The 26,654-nt window shown below is 42.7% G+C and overlaps 1 protein-coding gene across 1 annotated transcript in view; it reads right to left on the bottom strand.

Annotated features, from left to right (window-relative positions):
* LOC124615668 (arrestin domain-containing protein 1-like) overlaps positions 1–9,277 on the bottom strand; it is a 188,860-nt gene extending 179,583 nt beyond the window's left edge. Inside the window, exon 1 of the mRNA XM_047143696.1 lies at positions 9,229–9,277. Coding sequence (XP_046999652.1) covers positions 9,229–9,277 — 49 coding nt within the window. The remainder of the gene's footprint in view (positions 1–9,228) is intronic.
* Between the last annotated feature and the right edge of the window lie 17,377 nt (positions 9,278–26,654).

The following is a 26,654-nucleotide window of genomic DNA, read 5'->3' as shown; positions in this document are numbered from 1 at the left end:
GACCCGCTAAACCACCTGATATCAATTCCACAGAAAATGTATGAATCAGTGAGTGAAATACAGCAGTAGACAGCCTCGCTGTTCGGTAGATCTATGAGATCTACTAATCAATGAGAGGCTTCAGCTGGATCTGTCCCCTTCCCGCCGGAAGTTCGAGTCCTCCCTCGGGCATGGGTGTGTGTGTTGTTCTTAGCATAAGTTAGTTTAAGTAGTGTGTAAGTCTAGGGACCGATGACCTTAGCAGTTTGCTCCCTTAGGAATTCACACACATTTGAACATTTGTTTTTTGGATCTACCCTTTCCGGAGAAACTTGTGGATTCTGTTTCTCACCAAGCTGAAGCTATTATGAAACAGCAGGCGTTCTCACATTTCTCCTGCGAGAAACTAATTTTTTTGTCCAGCGTACTTGCAGTGATGAACCTATTGCTCCACAGCCCTCGTCCTCTCCAGAGGAATTCTGTGTAGGAACATTTCAAGTGATACCAGTCCGTAGCACGTATTCCGGTACCAGAATCGTGAGTAAACAGCCGAAAAGCAGTACAAGTATAGCAGTAGTCAGAGATACTGTGTAATATCCACGACACTATGTTCTAGCCACAAGATGTTAAAATGAACTGAGTGAACAAACCTCAACAAATATTATCGATACTACGTATAAAAGGACTGTATAGTGTAAAAATGACGATAATTATTTCATTATTTCTGTAATAATTTAATTTCTGTGTGAATTAAAATTATTATCAGAGAACTACACACATGGACAACGACAATTATAGTTCTTTTTTTTGTTATCTGTGATAATTGTGGTTCAGTTGTTCTTCCTGGGCTAACCGGACGTGAGACGTGTGAGGTCTGTAAAGAGAAAACCTGTAATTATATATTGTTAATTATTATTTGAAACATAGAGTCGCTATTGTCTAGACGTGGATTTGTATTTATTTCAATTGTAATCCAATCTACTTGATGTTTTTTAAGTGTTAATTTTCAGCTCCGCAATTAGGAGCGCAGCCGTTAGCGCTAGTAACCTACAGTGGAGTTTACTAGTAGCTGGTATAAAAAATATGACGGTATTTATTATTAAAAATGATTTTAAATACTAAAGAATAGAGATAAAAGGCTTAAAGAGTTTTATCTAAATATATTACCTTGATATAAAAATAAATCGAGAATAACAATAGACAAATTGCCTATCGTCTGTCTGCCGCCATCTTAGCAAAAATATCTCCGCGGCAGTTTTGAATCGAGAATTTTAACTAACATAAATGTTGTTAGATGTAAATGAATGGAAGTAAATGTGCACTGGTGGCCCCGAATCTACTTTAAAAGAAAGAATTCAACTCAGATTGAATCCTTAAATACAGTGCTCACAGCACGTTACGTAATATCAATTTCTCATTTGCTGATGTACGAAGCCTAATTATTTCGGACGATTTACATGAAAGATTTTAATAGGATACATACGTCAGTGTTGTGCGCGGGTAGTATTTTGTGACTAAATGTTCCTTTTGCTAGAGAAAAGTGCTTCCATCTTAAGTAACAGTTGTGTAAAATCTGATAAATTATATGCAATTTAGTGCCACTCACACGACTTTACAGACAACACTTCTACACAACGTCAAGTGGAGATTTCTTTAGCAGAGTGAAAAATATTAGCCGGGATAATCATTTTTGAGATCAAACGAATTGCTACTCTGGCAATAGGTAACTGGTTTTATATTTTTTCGATCTACCTGAAATATCATTTATAAGTAATTAAAGTCACGAAATACTATAAACCGGTTCCGCCACAACTGACATAGCAAGGAGGTAACGGTAACATTCGTGATAAGCACAGCACAGACTTTAGGCTTTGGTTTGTGCAAGAAACATGACGGAAGGGGTAGGTAGGGCGTTGTTCGAGTCTTGCCCCTCGGTGATGTAAGAATAGATGTGAGCCTCCCCTGACGATATTACCAAAATAACGAGTGCCGTAATATCAAAATGGTTATCTCAGTATCTGAATTAACACGATATTTGAGATCAACTGATCAAATTACCTCTTTAACTGCACGTGAGAGGCATATCTGGCCAACAGCGCCACGTGGTGCAACGCCCCTCCCTACCACCCGCCTTTTTACCTGCTCACCACTCTAGCCGGCGATCACAATGACTTCACTCGACAGCCTGTGGTATGCGAGACTAGCTGACAACGTAAACTGACCAGTGTTGGAAATACTTTCTTGTAATACTCGTTTTATAAACAGGAGACGCCGCCTTACTAAAGCGCTGTCCTTGTGGGCGAGAATGTTTGTCTGTTGTAACGAAGCGGAGGTCTATAGGGGCAGCAGCGTATCTGCTAATAGGGCACCCCAAACCGACCACGCCTGTTTGCAGGACCCAGGAGAAGTCTCATAACTCTCCGTCTCTCCTTCGTCCTGTCCTGTTTTTCCTCGCTATCTCATTGGGAAAGCGCACAAGAGCCAGAAAGGCATTCTGCCTAGGGGATGGAAATCCAAAATATTGCCTGGTCCTCGGGGGCGGGGGCTGAATCGTTGCGGCAGCTTAAGGATGGGGAAATTTATAAAAACAGCGACATGTATTGTATCGATGTTTATGAAATACTCAATATTATCGAGATGAAAATATCCATATTCAAATATTTAGGTCGATATTTTCAATATTTACAGGAGAGCATAAGGGAACCATTGACAGGAACGGGGGAAAGAAATACAGTATAAGAAGAATGGGTAGGCCTGAGGGATGAAGTAGTGAAGGCAGCAAAGGATCAAGTAGGTAAAAATACGAGGACTAGCAGAAATCCTTGGGTAACAGAAGAAATATTGAATTTAATCGATGAAAGGAGAAAATATAAAAAGGCAGTAAATGAAGCAGGCAAAAAGGAATACAAAAGTCTTAAAATGAGATCGACAGGAAGTGCAAAATGGCTAAGCAGGGATGACTAAAGGACAAATGTAAGGATGTAGAGGCTTATCTCACTAGGGGTAAGACAGATACTGCCTACAGGAAAATTAAAGAGACCTTTGTAGAAAAGAGAAGCACTTGTATGAACATCAAGAGCTCAGACGGAAACCCAGTTCTAAGCAAAGAAGGGAAAGCAGAAAGGTGGAAGGAGTATATAGAGGGTCTATACAAGGGCGATGTACTTGAGGACAATATTATGGAAATGGAAGAGGATGTCGATGAAGATGAAATGGGAGGTACGATAATGCGTGAAGAGTTTGACAGAGCACTGAAAGACCTGAGTCAAAACAAGGTCCCCGGAGTAGACAACATTCCATTAGAACTACTGACGGCCTTGGGAGAGTCAGTCCTGACAAAACTCTACCGTCTGATGAGCAAGATGTATGAGACAGGAGAAATACCCTCAGACTTCAAGAAGAATATAATAATTACAATCCCAAAGAAAGCAGGTGTTGACAGTTGTGAAAATTACCGAACTATCAGTTTAATAAGTCACAAAATACTAACGCGAATTCTTGACAGACGAATGGAAAAACTGGTAGAAGCCGACCTCTGGGAATATCAGTTTGGATTCCGTAGAAATGTTGGAACACGTGAGGCAATACTGACCTTACGACTTATCTTACAAGAAAGATTAAGGAAAGGCAAACCTACGTTTCTAGCATTTGTAGAGTTAGAAAAAGCTTTTGTCACTATTGACTGGAATACTCTCTTTCAAATTCTAAAGGTGGCAGGGGTAAAATACAGGGAGCGAAATGCAATTTACAATTTGTACAGAAACCAGATGGTAGTTATAAGAGTTGAAGGGCATGAAAGGGAAACAGTGGTTGGGAAGGGAGTGAGACAGGGTTGTAGCCTCTCCCCGATGTTATTCAATCTGTATATTGAGCAAGCAGTAAAGGAAACAAAAGAAAAATTCGGAGTAGGTATTAAAATCCATGGAGAAGAAATAAAAACTTTGAGGTTCGCCGATGACATTGTAATTCTGTCAGAGACAGCAAAGGACTTGGAAGAGCAGTTGAATGGAATGGACAGTGTCTTGAAAGGAGGATATAAGATGAACATCAACAAAAGCAAAACGAGGATAATGGAATGTAGTCGAATTAAATCGGGTGATGCTGAGGGTGTTAGATTAGGAAATGAGACGCTTAAAGTAGTAAATGAGTTTTGCTATTTGGGGAGCAAAATAGCTGATGATGGTTGAAGTAGAGAGGTTATAAAATGTAGACTGGCAATGGCAAGGAAAGCGTTTCTGAAGAAGAGAAATTTATTGACATCAAGTATAGATTTAAGTGTCAGGAAGTCTTTTCTGAAAGTATTTGTATGGAGTGTAGCCATGTATGAAAGTGAAACATGCACGATAATTAGTTTAGACAAAAAGAGAATAGAAGCATTCTTAGTGTGGTGCTACAGAAGAATGCTGAAGATTAGATGGGTAGATCACACAACTAATGAGGACGTATTGAACAGAATTGGGGAGAAGAGAAATTTGTGGCACAACTTGACTAGACGAAGGGATATCTTGGTAGGACACATTGTGAGACATCAAGGGATCACCAATTTAGTATTGGAAGGCAGCTTGGAGGGTAAAAATTGTAGAGGGAGACCAAGAGATGAATACACTGAACAGATTCAGAAGGATGTAGGTTGCAGTAGGTACTGGGAGATGAAGAAGCTTGCACAGTATAGAGTAGCATGGAGAAGTGCATCAAACCAGTCTTCGGACTGAAGACCATAAGGAGCAAATCAATAGCGCGTTGGTTCATCTCTAGTCCTTATGCAAGCTGCTATTGGACTTGGCACTGATTGGCAGAGTTATTGGATGTCCTCCTGAAGAATATCATACCAAATTCTGTCCAACTGGTGCTGCAGATCGTCAAAATACGAAAATGGTTGGAGGGCCCTCCCTACCCAGAATGCTGGTATGGTTTGGCAAGCACGAAGACAAGCAATAGAAACTCTCGCCGTTTCAGGGCGGGCATTATCTTGCTGAAATGTCGGCCGAGGATGGCTTACCATGATTGGTAGCAAAACGTGGCTATAAGGGTGCCACGGATGGGGTCCAAACGGGTCCTGATATGGAATGAAACTTCACCATAGACCATTGGTCGTGCTTGTCGAGCCGTATGGTAGGCGACAGTCACATTGGTATCCCACCGGTGCCCGGAGAATCTCCAGACATGTCCTCACTGGTCATCGGGCTCAGTTCGCAGCGGAATTCATCACTGAAGACAATTATACTCCAGTCAATGAGATTTCAGGCCCAAATTACCAGCGAAAACGTTTCGCATACTATGCATTTTATTATTTATGATTCTGAATGTGCACTGAAAAAGAAACGAGCCGGAGGCATTAAAATGAAAATGGCTGAAGATATCGTAATGCCTTTGAAGATGAGGTAAGAGCGCTGAAGCCCTAATCTTGCCGCTCCAGGGACACGAGTACACCTCCACATGATGTCACAGAGGGCACATGAACTTGTCAACCGTCCGTTGCACTCAGTCGTGCCGAAAGAAGAACTGAGACTTCAGAGCGAGAACAAAGCCATGTAGTTCGTTTCGTGACAGCGGAAGGAGTGCAGGGAACGGAAATTCATCAAATAATAGCACAAGTGTATGAAGAGCGCAGCATGTCCGTTGCAAGGATCAAGGCGTGACACAACCGACTCAAGGAAAGACGGAAGTCGCTGACAAATGATGCGCGACCTGGGGAGCCAAATCGCATTACCCATACCATTTTCCAGCAGCTGGACGCTCTCGTTATTAAAGAACGGCGACTTACGGTGCTAATAGGCATCCCTGGCGTAGAGAAACAACTGAAGCAGTTGAAAACAAATGAGGCACCAGGTCCTGGGCCCCTTCTTAGCTTGCATTTACTGCGAATCTCTCGCCCACGCCAAATTCCCAAGCGAGTGGAAAAAAGGGCAGGTTACTCCTGTGTATAAAAGGGAAAAAGAAAAGACCCGAAAAATTACAGTCCAATATCTCTAACATCGGTGTGATGCAGAATCCTTGAACAAATTCTGATTTCGAATATAACAAAAATTCTTGAGATCGAGAAGTTTATGTCCACGAATCAGCATGGTTTCAGAAAGCATCGCTTGTGTGAAACTCAGCTTGCCCCAGGAAATTCTATAATTACTGGAAAATGTGGTTCATCTGTAAAGGAGATCGCAAATAGGACGGTAGTGCGACCTATTCTTGAGAACTGCTCGAATGTTTTGGATCCGTACCAGGTCGGATTAAAGGAAGACTTCGAAGCAATTCAGAGGCAGGCTGCTGGATTGGTTGTTGTTGGCTTCAGCCAACAAGCAAATGCTACGGAGATGCTTCGGGAACCGAAATGGGAATCCCTGGTTGGAAAGCGACATTTTTCTCGACGAACACTATTGAGAAAATTCAGAGAACCCATTCAGCAACAACTAAGGTCTGTAGATGGCGCATTGAAGCTCCGAAACGAAGTTACACAATAAATAAGATGACAAGGACGGCTGAAGGCGTTTCTTTTTCTTACAATAGTGAACGGTCGTGGTCCCCCAGACCTCCAGTCAAAAGGAGAGACATAGAAAAATTTAGAGAACCATCATTTGAAGCTGACTGCAGAACGATCTTTTTGCCTCCAGAATACAATGCGCGCAAGGACCACGAAGATAAGATGTTGTAAGGGGTCCGTAGGCCCTTACTATAAGTTTTGCGACAGCACAGGTCGACAGGACAAACAATCGATAGTGTGCGTCGGGTGGCGAGAGCGAGAGCGAGTGTTGAGAGAGTAGTAGAGTGGGACCCAGGCTGCGGGCCGGGCCGTGGGGCGGCCGGTGGCCGTAATGCAAGGCCGTACCGACAAATGGGGTGGCCATCGCCGCGGTTTAACCCCTTTTGTGTTAGAAATATACGGGAAAGTGAACAAGTACAATTACTAGTGTGATTCAGTGACATTTCAGTGCCGATATTTGTATTTACGCGTCTACCGCGCCGGCATTATTTGGATTGCAGTGTTGGATTGCAGTGTTGGATTGAGGTGTTGGATCACAATGATTGAAATTGCGTGTGACGATAAGGAATAACGAAAGGGCCTGTGCTGAGATTAGCCGTTATTAACTCTGTACGACGAAGGCAGTGGCTGTCTCCTTACTTTGTGTTTTTGGTGATAAATATAGGTTGTTGATTAATGAAGCTGTGTTGTTGTTCTTCTTGGCACCAGACATATTATTATTACAGCATTCGAGAAGGACAAAATGGAATGTAACAACTCCGTAGCAGTCCAATCCGATTGCCAGCCCCATTAGGTACACGGTCACATTAATTAATATCTATTTGGGCTGCTATCAGATCCCGATCGAGCGGGATAAGTCAGAAGATTAAACCCGGAGTGTTACAATGTCGTGTCCTGACATAGGTGGGAGGGGGAAAAAGGGGTTACTGGTCAGTCTGCGCTCCCGAGCGGTACAGAGCAGAAGGCAGAAGTACAATTCACAGTGAAGGCATTTGCTTGTCTTCTTTTATCTGAGCCAACACTGGTACAGGCATTTACTAGAAATGCAGGTGGTGAGACTCGGTAGAGACCTCGTTGTGGAGGCTCTTGGACAAACAGGGTTTTGAAATAGTTGTTTATTCCAGACAGGACTAGCTAATACAATGGAGGCTAGTTCCTGGTTTAGAAAAAGCATGATTAACACTGTTGAAGTCCCAGGAGTGGATGGTAACCACAGCAGCAAACACTAGCAGCATCTTAAGGCAACAACTTAGTTGCAAAACAGAACATACTGAATGTGACACTGTTCAATGAGGCACGCCAATAGAGAGAGAGCAGACTTACGCGGAGCTGGACCGAGGCTGGAGTCGACGGACGCGGATTCGGTTCTCAGACCGTCTGACTGAGAACTTTGCCAAAATTCGGAATCTAGTGGTTTTAAAGAGTCGCGTGGGGGGACTGTTTTTCCCACTTAAAGCCACTCAGCCACTCCCGTAGGTCTCTTGCAGTTGCCTGCCAATCATGGCTTAGTTAGGTCCCCTCTATTGCTCCTAAGGTGGGGATGTTAATGCAGTTGCACTAACTAAGTCCGTATTTGGTATCAACAATGTTCAGCTGGAAGCTAAACGTAACTGCTCTGCCAAATAAGGCTTACAACATTATTGTTATACGTCATTTACCCCACCCCTAGGTAAACAGTTTTTGGCTTTTTGCTCTGTTTCTAACCCTTGTGAGCCTACTGTCGTTGCTTTTATGAGGGCTGCTATCAAGCCGGCTTTATATGGTAGTACGTGCCTGTTGGTTACAAAGTTCTACGGTGGCAACCTACTACAGCGCCTAGACGACATATGAAGTTACATGTTAATTCCTTGAAGAGTAACTTACGCCCTGGGACCACGTCTGGGGGCGTCTGCATTTTCGCAAGGCTCTCCCCTTACGGTTTACTTCATGTAACAATATCTCTCCTAGTTTCGTCTGCCCTCAGCATCGTCTCTGCTTCCGCGTCTTGGAACCCCTGTCCTCCTTTCTCACAGCTTCAAGATAACACCACAGTAGCAAGGAAAAATCAATATATTAAAAAGATACGAGAAATTAGGCTTCATGGGGGCATATGTATAGTAATTTTTCCCTCGTTTGTGGGTGGAACGAGAAAAGAAATGACCGTTAATGGTACCGGGTATCCCCCGCCACGCGCCGTAAGGTGGACCGCGGAGTGTCAATAGAGATGTAGATGTAGAGTATTGCAAATGTTCACTGTGAAGTTTTTGTTCATAGGATGACCTGCTATACTAGTAGGTACGGCAACAGGTAGTCACTAGACAAAATAGAAGTACGACTTTAGACTAAACTACTCTGTTACAACTCTTAGGAATACGAATGAGGAAAACAATCGTCACACGGTTGCAACGAAGTACCATCCGCTAGTAGTCTCACCACAAACGAGTAATTGTGACACTTCGCTACGGACAGGTCTTTAAAGTGCAGAAATGTAGGAAGATATTTGCGCCCTCAGCGCCCTCGTTGCCGGACACAGTGTGGCCAGAACTGGAAAGGGCGAGGGTGGTTTTATTGGCCCCTAAAATAGTTCGAATCGCCGCTTAAAATCGCATCTGGCCTGGCTTAAGCCGGCGGGACGGCTGATGGCGCCGGCTAACTACCTGGCGCCGTTTAACGTGCGCGTTTACGAGCCGTCCCGGTTACTGCGGCCACTCATTACGAGATCGCAGGAGCGCACGCTGCGGCGCTGCAGTTGGCGCGCCGCTGCGTTAGGCCACCCGCCGCACGTGAGCGTTTACCTGGCGGCCTGAACCTCGCCTGCAACACTGCGTCACTTGCCACCAGCATCCTGGTCCCGTTCCGCTCGTGTGCATTAACGGTATAAAACATAAAACCTGAAACTCTGAAACAGTAATTTAACACTGGTAATGATAAAACCTTTCTTTACGCAACATCAGGTAACATACACATCATTAATCAGGAAAAATTTAAATGACATATTTGGTATAATGACAATATTGAGTTATTTGACAGTCCCAGATTTGTGGTTTTTCTCCCCACTTTCTTACTCAGTAATATTTCTTCTAAAGTCAATATTCAGTTTAATTATTTTTACACACATTTAGGTCGTCACATATGTCAAGATCAGGACAATAATTTTATATCCTATTGCAAGTGATTTCTGCCTACTTTTTGTGGCACTAGACACATATCTCTCATATCTATCTTACACACATTAATCAAGTTTATCTCCTCAGTTTTGAACACTCATTCAGTTTTTCAACTTCATATTTGCCCCTTTTTTCAAAAACATTTACATTTAGTCATATTATAGCATTAATTTACCTTGTTTTCAGTATCCTTATCTTTTTTCATCCATATTTTTTTCATATACTTTCCCATTACATTTTCCCTTTATAATACCCACTATACTTACATTACTCTTGGTCATTTTCCAGTGTGCCCAATTTAATTATTCATTTACTTGTCCACAAACAATACACAGTATCTTACATTATTTCCACATTATTCAGTTTACTCTGATAGAGAAGAAGGAAAGAAGATAGTAAAAGTTACGAATGATGAAGAGAAAGGTTGACAACACGAAAAGAAACGGAAGTAGTGATGGCATCGACTGAGGTACCTGGTGCTCGTCAGGCACCTGACAATGCAAAAGAGTGCATGTCCCTTGAGGATTTAACATTTCGTTCATCACTGGTTTCTGCGGACATACAGCTTCAGGTCAACTATATTTCAAATTTCTAAAGGCTTTCTTGATCTAGGGTACAGAAGAAAATAAGCATTTGCATGTGTAGTTCCTTGCACTTCAAAAGGCCCATTGTAAATGTATTTGAATTTAGAAATTTCATTATTAATTTCACTAGATTTTTCATGGGTCTTCACTAACACAATCTCCAATCTTAAATTTAGTTGTTTTAAGGTTATTATCATATCTTTTAGATCTAGCAGCTGCTTTCTCTTTCATAGTCTTCTTAACCAATTCTTTTTTCTCATGCAGGTTAATTCCTAGAATAGGTGAGAATTGCAAGATTTCTTCAATAACACTTTTACTTTTACGGTCCAACAGGATTTCTTCAGGGTTAAAAGCGGTGGTTTCATGGTATAAGGTGTGCATGGTCTTTTCAAAGTCAGTTACAAACCTGCCCCAAGGGTTATGGTTACGATGACAGTAGGTTCTACCTAGTCTTCCTAATTCACGCATGTATCTTTTGACAGGGTTACTAGCCAGGTGGTAAGCCGAAATATATTTAACTTGAACATCATGTTGCTTCATACCTTCCTTCCAGATTTTTGAGATAAATTGTGGTCCATTATTAGACAAAACTGCTTTAGGTTTACCCATGGTGTTAAAATACTCGGTCATCTTACTAAAGACTGCTTTAGCAGTGGCTTTCCTGATAGGATATAATTTAATAAATTTGGAGAACACTTGCAACACTACAACAATGTAAGACCAATTCCCTGAGGTTTTAGGTAAAGGACCATACAAATCCACTGACAGTAATTCTAATGTGTCCTCTCGTACTGTATTCTGCATAAAACCTTGATTTACTCTATTTGTTACTTTTCCCCTCTGACATACATCACAAGATCTTATTCTGTCGGTAATTTTCTTCGCAGCACCTACATTAATCATGAACACATCAGTTAACTTCTCAATACACTTTTTGGAACCACAATGCCCTAAGGCATAGATAAAGCCAAGGTTCAGGATATTTCAGATCTTGAACTGCACTTATTGAATGGTGATACGCTTATATGAGTAATTTGCGAGGAGACGTATTGAGGACATCAGAGACTAAAAAAGTAATGAGAGAAACTGACGGTTTGAGAATCACGTCCATCCGTTTGCACACATCCTTGCTCAGTATAGGGTGGAGTGACGTGATTTAAAAAATCAAATTTTACAACGGGTCTAAAGCAAGCAGTCATAACTAACTCAACTCGTCTGGGAATTTTATTCTTTTATATATTCAGCTGCATCACAACAGTAAGAGTCAGCAGAACTACAGACCAGACTAATTTTTGTTTTATTTTAGATGAGAAGATTTTCTACTTTTCTGGAATCCAAGTACGCAAGAGAGAAATTTTCTCCACCCTCTGATAGATTGTTTTCCACAGTTTAGATGAGCATCCATAAATTATGTAGGATTTTCTGTTTTTTAAATTTTATTTATCATTGATAAAAGCATAGATTTCGAGATCTAAGCGAGAAACTGAAAAAATTTTGAGGTTTCTTTGGGTTTTTCGTTGTGAAACCGACGTATTACAAGGCAGCAAACATGAAAATCGAATTCAGCACTCCAAAAAACGTATAAAGCTGTTGAGAAAAACACTTCTGCAATTTTGTTATGGAAACGTTAGTTTTTAACACCAACTGCTTGGACAATGCAGTTTTTGTAATCTTGATACTAATGATGAGGGCACTGCTGCTACCTATTAAGCAAAAGAAACAGTAACAGAGAAAAGCATAAATAAAATTAGTGAAATTAGTATCCAACTGCAAACGCCGTATAAATTGTGCATTATTTATTTTCTGTAGGAGCATTCCCATATGCCCTAAGAACACTGCTGCTGCCACATTAGGCTTGAATGATGAAACTTGTTCACCGTTAGGATGGGTACAAAGGCTGTGTCTCCATACGAAATTAAAGTAGACAAAATTTCCTGCAAAATGCACTAGTGATAGCTGATTTTCTGACGAGGGGTACCCTGCTAGAGTGCGCTGAAGAATATGGCTCTGAGCACTATGGGACTTAACATCTATGGTCATCAGTCCCCTAGAACTTAGAACTAATTAAACCTAACTAACCTAAGGACAGCACACAACACCCAGTCATCACGAGGCAGAGAAAATCCCTGACCCCGCCGGGAATCGAACCCGGGAACCCGGGCGTGGGAAGCGAGAACGCTACCGCACGACCACGAGCTTCGGACTGCGCTGAAAAGGCGCGGTTGTTAGTCCTTCCGCAAAAACGTCGAACTCGCCCATTCCCGCCTCTTAAACTCGAAAAATAGACAACTCAACTACAAAAACCCACGTGAAAGTACATTAAATTTCCTACAAGAGACATCTGTTGTAAGATGGACGCACCGACGCATCTCGTATGCCCCTGAATACGTAAGAGGTGGACAGCTATGCGCAGTTGCGTGAATTATCGCACCCAGTGCATGTTAAAATGAACCGAATGTAATCATCTACAGAGCGAACAACAGCATTAATGCGCCAGAAATACTTGTTGATACCAAGATAGTGTAACAACTGCGAGGGTGAGCAGTCAGCTATATTAGTGTTGTGCTATTGTGGCATTGCTAATCCGAAACATGTTCACAGGCCTTATGAAACCATTCGCGACAAAAGGAGAAAAAGGGAAGAAAATAGAGGAGAGAAGAGGTGTCGCAATAGAACACGATAAAGGACGCTATCCAAACTTCCAACAAAAAATCTTTGTAAGACTGACACATGTCTAAGTGTGTTGTGTTTTATACATTTCCACAGGCACAATAAGAGGGACGTCTGCCACATAGGGAATTCAGAAGAAAAAACAAGATTAGAGATAAAAAGTAGTAAATAGTATATATGTAGTCGGATTGGCCAACACCGTGTTAGTAGTAGGAATCGGTAGTCAGAAATGGTGATGGGATCCTGTCCAGATAATCTTGATTCCCTATCCCTTGACTGTGTGTGTGTGTGTGTGTGTGTGTGTGTGTGTGTGTGTCTGAACGACTGTGAAGCAAGTTGTCTTGTACATTTTTATGTTTATGTACAAAAAAGTTCTGTTACATTTCTGTTTTAATTGATCCTGAAGTTGATTTACAAACAAGTAAAATTATTCCTTTTGTAATGAAACAATTTCATTGTCTTCAATCAAATGTTAAAAAAAATGTATGGTACTGATGGTTAAACATGAGCACTATCCATGTACTAAAATTAGTTGTCTTAGTGTGTTAAGGTGTCGTGACTGAGCAAGAGGGAGTCGACACCTGGCACACCACACACGAGCTGACAGGGAACGAGGACAACAGCAGTGAGGGGAGCACACAGCTGACGATGGTGATGGCGTGCAGACCACGCCCTGAATCGACGGGGACGGTGGTCAACTCAACAGCCAAGGAGAGGTGACATCCAGCACCTCTGTGTACGACAAAGAGGTCGGTCCTGGTCTCTGTACATGGTGCTGATCGGGGGCAGCAAGGAAGAGGTCCGAGAAGGTTTCTATATTTGTTGCTCGCCAGGTCAGGTGGAGCGACAGCCCAGCTGACCTTTTGTGCCTAATGACACCAACTTTGAAGGCCTGAGCAAAAAATAGGCTCTTGTCTGATCACGGTCCCTCCCTTGCCCTAAACTGTCTATAGAACGAGCAATGACCTGTGGCTGAGCCACGAGAGGTCACCGATCATAGATGCACCGATGGGGTCTTGTGCCTGTCTGACAAGATGTCAACAACGAGCCCTTAGGTGAGAGTCATCCTGCCTCAAGAAGATGCGGGTGCCTGTGGCGCCATCTCGGTAATCGACGTTGCTCTCTTCTCAGCCATTAGCCATCCCTCAACTTGCTAGTCAGAACTAATGTCACTTCCGTTCCTGCAAGAAACTTATGCCGTGTGTGTGAGTGTGTCAGTGTGGATTCAAATGAATAACATGTGCCACAACGAACGTAAAGTACTCGTTTGTTCTGTTTATGAATTATGTTATAAGAAGGTTATGATTTTATAAATGTGCCATTTGTTAAAACGTCATATATTTGTCATGCCATGTCTCTTTGTGTTAGAATAAGATTTCATACTTATACCTTGTTACAAATACACAACAGTGGTTGCTCAATACGCAATGATTGTTGTCATAAAAGGTACATGTGTGTACACAGTCCAGACACTGGACTGGGCCAGACCTTGTTGAATTGTGTAAAAATGACACTTACACCATGCACAATATAAACGCCCAGAGACAGTGAGACACAAAAAAACCTTTATTTATAAAATGTCAAACGGGCGTTCACATATAATTGAATGAGAGCAAGCACTATGAACTTCACAAAATGGTGCACGAATATTGTTCATGTATGTTTTTAGTAATTTAAGTCGAGTAGGGATGGATAACTGAGAGTGAATGGACCTTAAGTTATAATTGCGGGTCTTGCCATTCAAATGACAAGCACAGAGGTGCTTAAACATATGTATTTGCCCATTGCGACATGTATCCTTGTAATATAATTGTAGTTTTCTTTTGAGTACTCTGACCAATAATTGTCTCAGGAATCGGCAGAGATTAAAGTAAAATTAAGACTAAATAATGACCACGTCTTTAACAGTAAATCCAGTCATTGAAGGCAGGTATCCTAGGAATGAGTGGGAGTTTGCATCAGAGAGAAGGCAGTGGTAATGAATCGCCCGTAAATAATCACGCGAACTGATTAAAATACCAGTTAAGGAGATATTAATTTTGTACCACAGGTGGTAACACCATAGGAGTCATCACCTGTACTACAAAATTGATTTGAAGAGAGCGGCTATGTAAAATGGCAAGAACTACGCCCCTTGCAAGAAGTCATTGAAGATCACCTAACTCACGTTGAGCGAACAGTAGGGCTGAACAAAAATGACTGACAAGGCACAATGCATCTTGTAGAGGGTATAGTATGGACGTATTGGAATAATTAATGTCGGGTGATGGTTTTAAAGTAATTCACACGACATACTTGATGGAAGTATTCAGAGTTGACCGAGGCTGGCTGGCTGGGGGGCGGCGAAGGGAAGCGACAATAGGCAGCTTAGGGCGGCTCAAGCTCTGAGAAAGCTGCCTTAAGATGAGTGACAGTGAGGGGAGGTGGTTGACCCGATGCTGGTGTACCGGGAAGCAGACGGAGAACTTGTACGCCTGTTGAGAAATGTCCATCGTCCCGTTTTCAGTGAAACATGAGAGAAAGCCGCGCAAAGCTACGGTGGAGTGGTCAACAGAAGTCAAAATATGCGTGTTCGTGACTATAGCAACTTCACGCTGAATTCACGGTCCGCAGAGTCTGAAGTAAATCAGGCGAAGAGCGACAGAATGAAATATGCCAGCCTCCGATGGGAACGTAGGACCAAGGAATTTGAAGTAATCTCCTGGGAGTCAGAATTCTGGAAAAATTGGTGTTTTGTGCAGACGCTAACCTTGATGGGTGGCCTGGGAGGAGCTAAATAGCAGAAGTTGAGAGGAAGGGAAATTTTGTGGGAATTTGTTCACTTCCCAGAGTAGGCATTGGTCGGCGCTGGGAAGCGACGCATAATTAACGCGACTTGCATTGCAATTGGCGTAAGTGATTTTTCTGGAGGGGAAACCGAGGCGAAGAGTGGACTAGGAGAAGTCTCTGTAGTGGTCTTCTGTTCCCAGCTTGCCTAGAGTGCGGACGTGGCGTGTTTTACTCAGCTTGCCTGAGAAAGAGTGAACATCTCTGCAGTTTAGGACTTAGCAAATGGAACGATTGAGTTTGGAGATAGAAAGTTTTCGTTCAGCTATGTACTGAGCAAGATAGCTAGGAGTGAATAGACGAGTGCAGCCTTGCAGCACCACGAGGCCGTCCGATGTCCTCACAATGACGCCGCCCCGCCACGCTGAATTCGGTGATATTGCGCCCGCTCCGGCTTGAATTAGGCCACTGATAATTTGTTAGATCATGTCGTCAAAGTTTCCACGAGAGTTTCATGGGCTGTGTATTGGGGAATTCTTCCCGCACTTCGCATTACGCCTGGGTCAGTTGATAGGAATTAATTTTGATTCATCGCACTTTACTCCACGTAAACGCAATTTATTACCACTGCCTGATAGGAGAGTCATGTAATGTGATGATTGAAGGTCGTGAGTTAAAATAAATTTGTGCTAATCGACTGCATCTGTTTTCAATCAAGTAGTTGAAATCCCGTCATTTTCTTAATTAATTTTATGTTCAACATTTGCATCTGGTGTTCAATAGCTGAATATAACATCAATGTGCACCCCTTTTTAATTAAAAGTGATCAATTCTGAATCAATTAATGTCAACACGGCCACTACAGTTCAATCAGGAGTCACAGGGCCTTATTACTTTCTTTGCGTTATCCGATATTGCGGCAGTTTTGCACTCTCTGTTGATCTGTTAGTCAATTAGCTGGGGTGAACACACGCCAAAACCAGATAAGTGGCATGTATCACTGGTATATCTCACATTGCCGCTATACTTTCTGTGTATTGCGCTTGATGGAGATTTCTTTGAATGAACTGATGGGAAAGCATGCTTGACGAAAACATCAACAAATTATATTTACGACATATTAGGTACATGACACTGAATAGAAAGATGAATATGGAATCTATATGTAGTAATGTACATATGTCATGGAATGAGTTAATGCGAAGCCCAGGATTGGATCATCACTTCGAGAAGGTTGTTCATATGAAAAAGAGAGAAGGCATTTAGGGATGGAATATGGATAAAAACAACCGTTAAACTGTAAAATGAACTATCGATGTATGAAAACATATATACACTCGTGTCATGTGCGCAGTTTTTTTTACTCATTTCGATTTGACTGTTGCTGATACAGACAATGTTTCTTGGGCACTAGAAGGTCCAGGTGAAGGGTCTTCGGCAGTAGAAGGTCGAAGCATAGAGTCAGTGGCTGTGGGAAGTCCAGGTTGAACAGTGAGTCGTTGATGTTCTTCAACTGAAAAAATTCTAATCGAGTAATTTATGCTATGATAGAGAAAAAACTGACTAGCGAAAATGCACAATGATGCAAAATATTAAATTTATTAATACTATCTGTCGCCTCAGCTGCTCCAGACAGTGGTACTGCAAGGGGTCGTCCAGATCGCTTTCGTCTTCAGTATCAAAATTGTTGTCAGTGTTGGAACATCACCCCTCACACTGCTGGCACATTTTTATGCTGAACAGTCCTGTTCGCCTGCACCATACACACCGACCACGGCAATCTGTCTTGCATTTGCATGGTATAAACTGAAGAAGTCTCTCAGGAACCGGGGATTTCAGTGCGGTAATGGGAGCCAACCCAATCAAAGTCCGAGAAATGTGTTCGCTGGGTATTAGGACGGACAGAAAGCTACGAAGTCTATGGAACACATGAAGTCGTCGATCAAAAGCCAGTCCGTAGAGATAAATTCGGCAGCATCATGACACCAACAATTTCACAAGTAAATATTCTATCGGATGAAAAAAAGGGTAGAGCAACGACCATGACTGTATCAAAATGCAATGAAAGTAGACTCGCTTCCAAGCAAGCAGGTAATGGTGCAGACGGCAGAATCCATGACTTTGGTTCGCAAGAGAGTGGCAATAGCGGGGGCAGATGTGGGCTTTCTGGTCATAATGATGGATCTCCAAACTCCCCTCAATGTATTACCTAGCACCCGTATAATCCGGGAAGTGCGTGGAGAAGAGTATTGTCAACCAACCAATGAGTGGTTGTGACTCTACATCTGCGTTATTCAAACAAGGCAATGTTTACTTTCTGAAGATATACTGCAATAATCCGGATCTATACATTATTGAATTCTCTGTTCGTTCAGCCCATCCAAAGGAAATAACAGCTCCTGTTGACAAATTTCTGACTGCCCTTTATGGTGGTAACCACCAAACCACAAAACGCAATAAACTGACGTATAGGCAGTACGTGACATCAGCGTACAAAGCATCAGCAAAAATGGCCTCCATACCTCTACTGAAGCTGTAGCTCAACAAAACAACTCCAAAGTTTTTCAAAAGGTGCAGCAGGGATCGCAAACTACTTGGAACCAGAACAGGGTGGAGGGGGGGGGGGAGGGGTGGAAGTTGACAAAAATAGGTTGGCTCCGACTACCACACTGAATTCCCCTCCTCCAGAGAGGCTTCTTCAGCTTATGTGTTGTAAGTGCAAGACAGACTGCCAAGGACGGTGTGAGTATAGGCGAGCAAGACTTGTGGAGGTATCTGTACCTGCAGTGTGAAGACTCGTGCTCCAACATCGATGATAATTTTCATACAGAGGATGAAGACGACTTCGACGAGCCACTTGCAGAACCAATGTCAGAAGCAGCCGGGGCGACAGATGATATTCATTCATACACTACTGGCCATTAAAATGCAGATGATAAACGGGTATTCATTGGACAGATATATTATACTAGAACTGACATGTGATTGCATTTTCACGCAATTTGGGTGCATTGATCGTTAGAAATCAGTATCTCAAACAACCACCTCTGGCCATAATAACGGCCTTGATAAGCCTGGGCATTGACTCAAACTGAGCTTGGATGGCGTGTACAGGTACAGCTGCCCATGCAGCTTCAACACGATACCGCAGTTCATCAAGAGTAGTGACTGGCGAATTGTGACGAACCAGTTGCTCGGCCACCATTGACCAGACGTTTTCAATTGGTGAGAGATCTGAAGAATGTGCTGGCCAGGGCAGCAGTCGAACATTTTCTGTATCCAGAAAGGCCTGTACAGGACCCGCAATTTGCGGTCGTGCATTATCCCTCTGAAATGTAGGGTTTCGCAGGGATCGAATGAAGGGTAGAGCCACGGGTCGTAAAACATCTGAAATGTAACGTCCACTGTTCAAAGTGTCGTTAATGCGAACAAGAGGTGACCGAGACGTGTAACCAGTGGCACCCCACACCATCACACCGGCTGATACGCCGGTATGGCGATGACGAATACACGCTTCCAATGTGCGTTCACCGCGATGTCTCCAAACACGGATGCGACCACCATGATGCTGTAAACAGAACCTGGATTCATCCGAAAAAATGATATTTTGCTATTCGTCCACCCAGGTTCGTCGTTGAGTACACCATCGCAGGCGCTCCTGTCTGTGATGCAGCATCAAGGGTAACCGCAGCCATGGTCTCCGAGCTGATAGTCCATCCTGCTACAAACGTCGTCGAACTGTTCGTGCAGATGGTTGTTGTCTTGCAAACGTCCCCCTCTTTTGACTAAGGGATCGAGACGTGGCTACACGATGCGTTACAGCCATGCGGATAAGATGCCTGTCATCTCGGCTGCTAGTAATACGAGGCCGTTGGGATCCAGCACAGCGTTCCATATTACCCCCTGAACCTACTGATTCCATATTCTGCTAACAGTCATTGGATCTCGACCAACGCGAGCAGCAATGTCGCGATACGATAAACCGCATCCGTGATAGGTTACAATCCGACCTTTATCAAAGTCGAAAACGTGATGGTACGCACTTCTCCTCCTTACACGAGGCATCACAACAACGTTTCACCAGGCAACGCCGGTAAACTGCTGTTTGTGTATGAGAAGTCGGTTGGAAACTTTCCTCATGTCAGCACGTTGTAGGTGTTGCCACCGGCGCCAACCTTGTGTGAATGCTCTGAAAAGCTAATCATTTGCATATCACAGCATCTTCTTCCTGTCGGTTAAATCTCGCGTCTGTACCACGTCATCTTCGTGATGTAGCAATTTTAATGGCCAGTAGTGTATTATTGTTTGCATCATGATGCATCTTTACTAGTAGATTTTTCTGTATCAGAACATTAATCAGTCATTTAAAATTTTTTCAGTTGAAGAATAGCAACAACTCGCTGTTCGGGCTAGACTTCCCACATCCCCTGATGCTTCACCTGAGCCGTCTAGAGCCCAAAAAACATTGCCCGAGGAACTACAGCCAAAAGAGACGAGTAAAAAGACTACCCACATGGCTCCAGTACAGGTATTTCTCTATACATCGATAGTTCATTTTACAGCTTGCTTGTCTTTTGTATCTACATACTATCGCTGAATACCCTCTTTCTTTCCCTGATGGACAAACTACTCGATGTGATGTCGCAGTCCTGGGCTCGAAATTCTCTCACTTTATGACATCTGTACATTACTACATAGAGATTCCATATTCATCTTTCTATTCAGGGCCGTGTATCTAATATGTTGTAAATGTAATTTGTTAATGTTTTCGTCAAACATGCTTATCTATCGGTTCATTCTAAACCTCTTTTAAGATTCCATATTCAGCCTTGTATTCAGGTTCGTGTACCTAATATGATGTAAATGTGCCGGCCGGAGTGGCCGAGCGGTTAAAGGCGCTACAGTCTGGAACCGCACGACCGCTGCGGTCGCAGGTTCGAATCCTGCCTTGGGCATGGATGTGTGTGATGTCCTTAGGTTAGTTAGGTTTAAGTAGTTCTAAGTTCTAGGGGACTTATGGCCACAGCAGTTGAGTCCCATAGTGCTCAGAGCCATTTGAACCATTTGTTGTAAATGTAATTTGTTAGTGTTTTCGTCAAACACGCTTATCTGTCGGTTCATTCTAAACCTCTTTTAAGATTCCATATTCATCTTTCTTCTCAGGTTCGTGTACCTAATATGTTGTAAATGTAATTTGTTAGTGTTTTCGTCAAACATGCTTTTCTATCGGTTAATTCTAAACCTCTTTTAAGTGTAATCCACAGAGAGTATAGCGTCGATGATAGACATATATGGCGGTATCTTTTGGGTGTAGGGCGCACAAGGCATTTTTCGTAATTTTCGCTCTGCACCCTCTCTGCTTATGAACAAAATTGGAAGTCACAGTCGGCTCTTGTAGGAAATTTAATGTAATTTCACATGATGTAGCGGTTTTTCCTGATAACGTGTCTATTTTTCGAGGGAGTGGGTATGGTCGTTTTAGACGTTTTTGCTGAAGGGCCAAGTATCGCTGCGGGTACCGCTCGTCAGAAAATCAAAATTTTGTGTACTTTAATTTTGTGTAGGATAGTCATCTATGGAAAACGCGTAACTTTCGAGATCGAAACGAAAAAGTGAAAAAGTGCGAAAACTTTGAGGTTTTTTTTCGTTGTGAAGCCGACCTCCTACAAGGCAGCAAACCCCCACTGAAAATATATGGAACCGTAGAAAGAAAACTTTCGCAATTTTGTTAGGACAAAAGCGACATTTGACTGGCTTAGGGTATTTTAACAGCGGTGAAAGTTGTAAGTTGAGCGGAGGAGGAGCTGTTGTCAACGACGTCACTGATATTAAATTCTTCGGACAGCTAGCGCGCGAACGAAGTTCTGATACAACTGCCGAATGTTCCTGTAATTGTACCTGTCAGCTGGGTGGTATCTCATTTCGGCTCGATTTTGCTATTCAACAGCGCCTCATTATGCGCAGCGAATTTCATTTGATTCTCCCTCACTCCGCTCCCATTTATAAATCGTTATTGCGCTTGAGGTAATATGATTCCCAGCTGGAAGTTTGTTTGTATCAAAATGGAAAACTGAGCGCAATCTGTTCGGGGCATTAACGACGTATTGAATGACTCCTCCGAGCATGCATGATTACATCGCTTTCAATTTTCCAAAACACGAGACGTTCGATCCTTGGGGAAATTTCAAATGTGCTTATTTCATTCGTGTTAGGGAAAGAGTAAAGCTGTGATCAGTAGAAAGATTGATTTGAACTCCATAGTACTTAACTATGCTGGCTGTAGTACGCCGTTTCCCCGGCCTTACCCAGCCGTAGGGGGACCTACAGTGCAACGTGGATTCCAAACTACGACACAGCTCTGCATTTTTCACATCAACAGACGTTGTCAGAGATGAAAAAAGTGATAAGTGACAGATAAAACCCTTGAACTGGCGGGGTTCGACACTGAGATCATCGGTCCATAGTAGGGCACTACGTGGATTCAGTACCAGGCACTTCAAACATGAACGTCTACTTCGCCTTTCCTTACAAAGCAATCTGTCACACTCGCTGCTATTCTAGAAACTGCATTGTAGTTTCTGTACAAATTGTAGCTAGCCTTTCGCTGCCTGTATTTTATCTCGGATGCTTTCAGAATTTTAAAGAGAGCATTCCAGTCGACATTGTCAAAAGTTTTCAATGTATCTACAAAGCTAAGTGAAAAAAATTGAGCCACTGAATGAGAAGAGTATTTCTAGTAGTCGAGAGATCCACACAGGTAGTGACGAGTGGTTAAGTCTTTCTGTAGATGCTTAATTACGAGTTTTCACTGATGTTGTCTTCTTTGAATCGGTGAAGAAAGTTTTAGAGTAGTTACGTCGCATCATATTCCTTTTCAAAATTCGTTATTGACTGACGTTTCGACACCTCTGCCAGAAACTTCTTCAAGATTCTTCTGTTGTTCCTGAATGACAGAACAATGTGGAAAGACACTGTAACCTGAAACTTGCTGGCAGATTAAAACTGTGTGCCGGACCGAGAGTCGAACTCGGGACCTTTGCCTTTCGCGCGCAAGTACTCTACCAACTGAGCTACCCAAGCACGACTCACGCCCCGTCCCCACAGCTTTACTTCTGCCAGTACCTCGTCTCCTACCTTCCAAACTTTACAGAAGCTCCCTGCAAACCTTGCAGAACTAGCACTCCTGAAAGAAAGGATATTGCGGAGACATGACTTAGCCACAGCCTGGGGGATGTTTCCAGAATGAGATTTTCACTCTGCAGCGGAGTGCGCGCTGAAATGAAACTTCCTGGCAGATTAAAACTAGCTGGCCGTAGTGGCCGAGCGGTTCTAGGCGCTACAGTCTGGAACCGCGCGACCGCTGCGGTCGCAGGTTCGAATCCTGCCTCGGGCATGGATGTGTGTGATGTCCTTAGGTTAGTTAGGTTTAAGTAGTTCTATGTTCTAGGGGACTGATGACCTCAGAAGTTAAGTCCCATAGTGCTCAGAGCCATTTGAACCATTTTTTTTTAGATTAAAACTGTGTGCCGGAACGAGACTCGAACTCGGGACCTTTGCCTTTCGATACAGTTTTAATCTGCCAGGAAGTTTCATTTCCGTGCACACTCCACTGCAGAGTGAAAATCTCATTCTGGAAACACTGTCACTTGATAAGAGTCCATTTTGCAGCGCTTTTTCGGGGAAGTGGAGTTCCTGGGTAAAAGTCTTCAGGCTGCTCCAGGTGGTAAATACTGAAAGCAGATACCAAAAGAGACGAAAGGGAGCTCCGCGATTAGGTCATGAGGAGCATGTGACAGTCGCCGACCACCGTGTCATCCTCAGCATGCAGTCATCGGATGCGGTATGGAGGGGCATGGGGCCAGCACACCGCACCCCCACCCGTCGTCGACGTTCCGACGATGGAGCCGAAACTTCTCGATCATGCAGCTCCTCAAGTGGCTTGACCTCGAGTGCAGCCCAGTCCAGTCTTCCCACCAAGCGAGAATCCCTAGCAGTACCGCACGAGGACCTGTCGCGTTGATCAATCGGTTAAGAGGTTGACCTGAAAGATAGGCTGAATCCAAAATACTACTGCGGTTGTGTCGCCTCGGTTGTTCCCAGATGGCTGTTTACGTGCCTCTCTCGCCGAGGGTGGATGTTTATTTCTAAGACAGCGGTAGACGGAAGCCTGTAGCTGTCGCCTCTATTGATACTGTTCTCATTGTTCGAAATTTCGACTACTTCACGGGCTTCCCTTCTATAAATATTACTCTATCCGGCTAGCACGCGTATGTTCTTAGAATCCATAACCTGGTGCCTTTCTTCTTGATTTTCTGCTACTGCAGATTTTACATTTTATCTTAAAAGTGTTTATTGTTCTTGACCTTTAAAGTGTTCTCGGAAGTTAGCAGTTGACAGGGATAGAATACTATATTCTCTAAGGATTTTTTGCCATATAAATAACGAGAGTGCCTGAGAAACGTGTTTCAATAACACCTGGCTGGCAACTGCATCAATTTTTGTTTGGCAGGAATCTGACGCTGAATTGTCATTTTATGTACTCTAAAACTAGAGTGGCGCCCAAAGTTTGCTTCGGATCGATTAGCTCTTTACACCAGTAATCGTAGCTTCTAATTTGTTTCCCACTGGTGTACTTGATTTTATAAAGGTCACTTGGCAATGGTAACGATTATTCATAAAAAGTTTTCTATTGGTAATTTTCCACCATCTCTACTGTTCAGTATGAGACGCCATTACTATGCTCTCACGGCACGAGAAGTCCTAAGCCCACCACGTAATTTCCCTATGAAGCATAGTTCAAAATGGTTCAAATGGCTATGAGGTCATCAGTCCCCTAGAACTTAGAACTACATAAACCTAACTAACCGAAGGACATCTCACACATCCACGCCCGAGGCAGGATTCGAACCTGCGACCGTAGTAGTCGCGCGGTTCCAGACTGAAGCGCCTAGAACCGCTCGGCCACAGCGGCTGGCTGAAGTATGGTCATTAGCAATTTTCGTATGGTATGGGGCCATCCTACCGGTCGCATGCTGATGTTTATTGGCAGTACGTCATTCAGAAGCGATTGTCGAGCATTGAACTGCCTGATCTGGTGATTTATCATCGTCTTACTCACTGCTGCAATGTGTTACCCGATGGTTCCCGTTTTCATCCATACATTGATAAATGCGACAACTGACCTCGGTTTTCCCCGAACTGTGATATCCAATCTGGCCTTGGCAGCCAGAGACTATGGTCATGTTGGATTTTGCGTAAGTATATATATATATATATATATATATATATATATATATATATATATATGTGTGTGTGTGTGTGTGTGTGTGTGTGTGTGTTTCTATTCTGATGAAGGCCTGTTTGGGCGGAAGTTTGACAGTCTTTTTGTTGTGCCTGTCTGCGACTCAGTATCTCCGCTATATGGTGAGTAGCAACTGTCTTTCTCATAATATTGTCAACGACAGCAATAGATTACTTTTAAGAAGGAATCACACGTGATATCCTTTAAGGAACTTTCATACATTAGATGGTGTGATTATGCACAGGATGAAATTCCCAAATCTGCATGTTAGATCGTCAGTCAGCTGTTGTCTGGTTAACGGTTTGCATTAATTGTGAAATTTACATAGACTGCCACAAAATGGCCCGGTTTCTCAGTTGCCAATGACTATTTCAGAACTCTCGTTGACCAGGGATTCAGTGTATTTCTGAAAGTTCTGATAAAGAAACCTTTGCTTCGAAACGTAAATTGACGACGGATAAGAATAAAATTATTTTTAAGATACTTGACGCAATATGCTACCTAACATTTGATATGTTTCCTTCGGCGACCAAGAATTAAAAGGATCACTGGAAGAAAGAACTAATCTTAAACTAGGTAAGAATTTGTTTGATTACACTCTCTGACGTGTTTTCGTGTCACCACGTGGTGGTAAAACGTAACTCCATATGTACCGCCAGACAGCGCTGTGTATTACATAAATTGTTTGGTATTACATGTATCTTCTTGCTTCTGAATTTATGCATTTAACGTGCAATGATTCAAAGTACGCTCTTGTGGGTTTCTACGTTCTTCTACAGTCCCCTTCAATTGGCATTATAATTTTCGCACAAGATAAGTTACTATCTCATAACGTAACTCTATATTAATGCGAAAACTATCGCGCAATCGCCTTAACGTCTCATGCATGCAAGTTATCCAGAAGAATCATTCTGAATGGCAAAGATAATTGAGTATCTGTTAGATGACGATCATTTTGGATATTGAGAAGATAAGGCACCAGAGAGGCAGTTCTGTCGTTTAGCCTGATAATGGAAGCAAGACTTCGACATTAAGACGTATTTCAGAATTTGTCAATCTAGAAAAAATATTTGATAATATAAAATGGTGCAGGAAAATGGTGTGATTTATAGAGAAAGTCTGGCAGTGTACAATATCTGTAAGAATCAATGCAAGGCCTAGACCAATGTTCTCGGGCTAGAAAGGATGTAAGACATAGACGTCGTCTTCCACCCCCACTGTTGAATCTCTACAGCGAAGAACTAATGATGGAAATAAAAGAAAGGTTCAGGAGTGGAAATAAAATTCAGCGTGAAAGAATATCAGTGCTAAGATTTGCTGATGACGTTGCTATCTTCAGCGAAGATGAGGAACAATTAGAGGATATACTAAATGTCTACTGAGCACAGAATATGAATTGAGAGTAAACTGATGAAATACGAAAGTAAAAAGGAGTAGCAGAAATGAGAACAGTGGGAAACTTAATATCAGAACTGGGTACCAGGAAATTAAGGAGTTCTGCTATCTAAGCAGCAAAATAACCCGTGATGGACGAAGCATGGAGGACATGAAAAGCAGACTACCACAGGTAAAGGTAGTATTCCTGGCCAAAAGAAGTCTATTAGTATTAAACATTGGCCTTAATTTGAGGAAGAAATTTATGGGAATGCACTTCTGGAACACAGAAATGTACGAAAGTGAGTTCCGGGCTGTGAGAAAACTGCAAAACAAATGAATCGAAGCGTTTGAGTTGT

Source organism: Schistocerca americana, chromosome 5 (genome assembly GCF_021461395.2).
Source record: "Schistocerca americana isolate TAMUIC-IGC-003095 chromosome 5, iqSchAmer2.1, whole genome shotgun sequence".
Classification (NCBI taxonomy): domain Eukaryota; kingdom Metazoa; phylum Arthropoda; class Insecta; order Orthoptera; family Acrididae; genus Schistocerca; species Schistocerca americana.
Note: the sequence above shows the minus strand (reverse complement) of the source record. Positions and strands in the feature narration are given on the sequence as shown.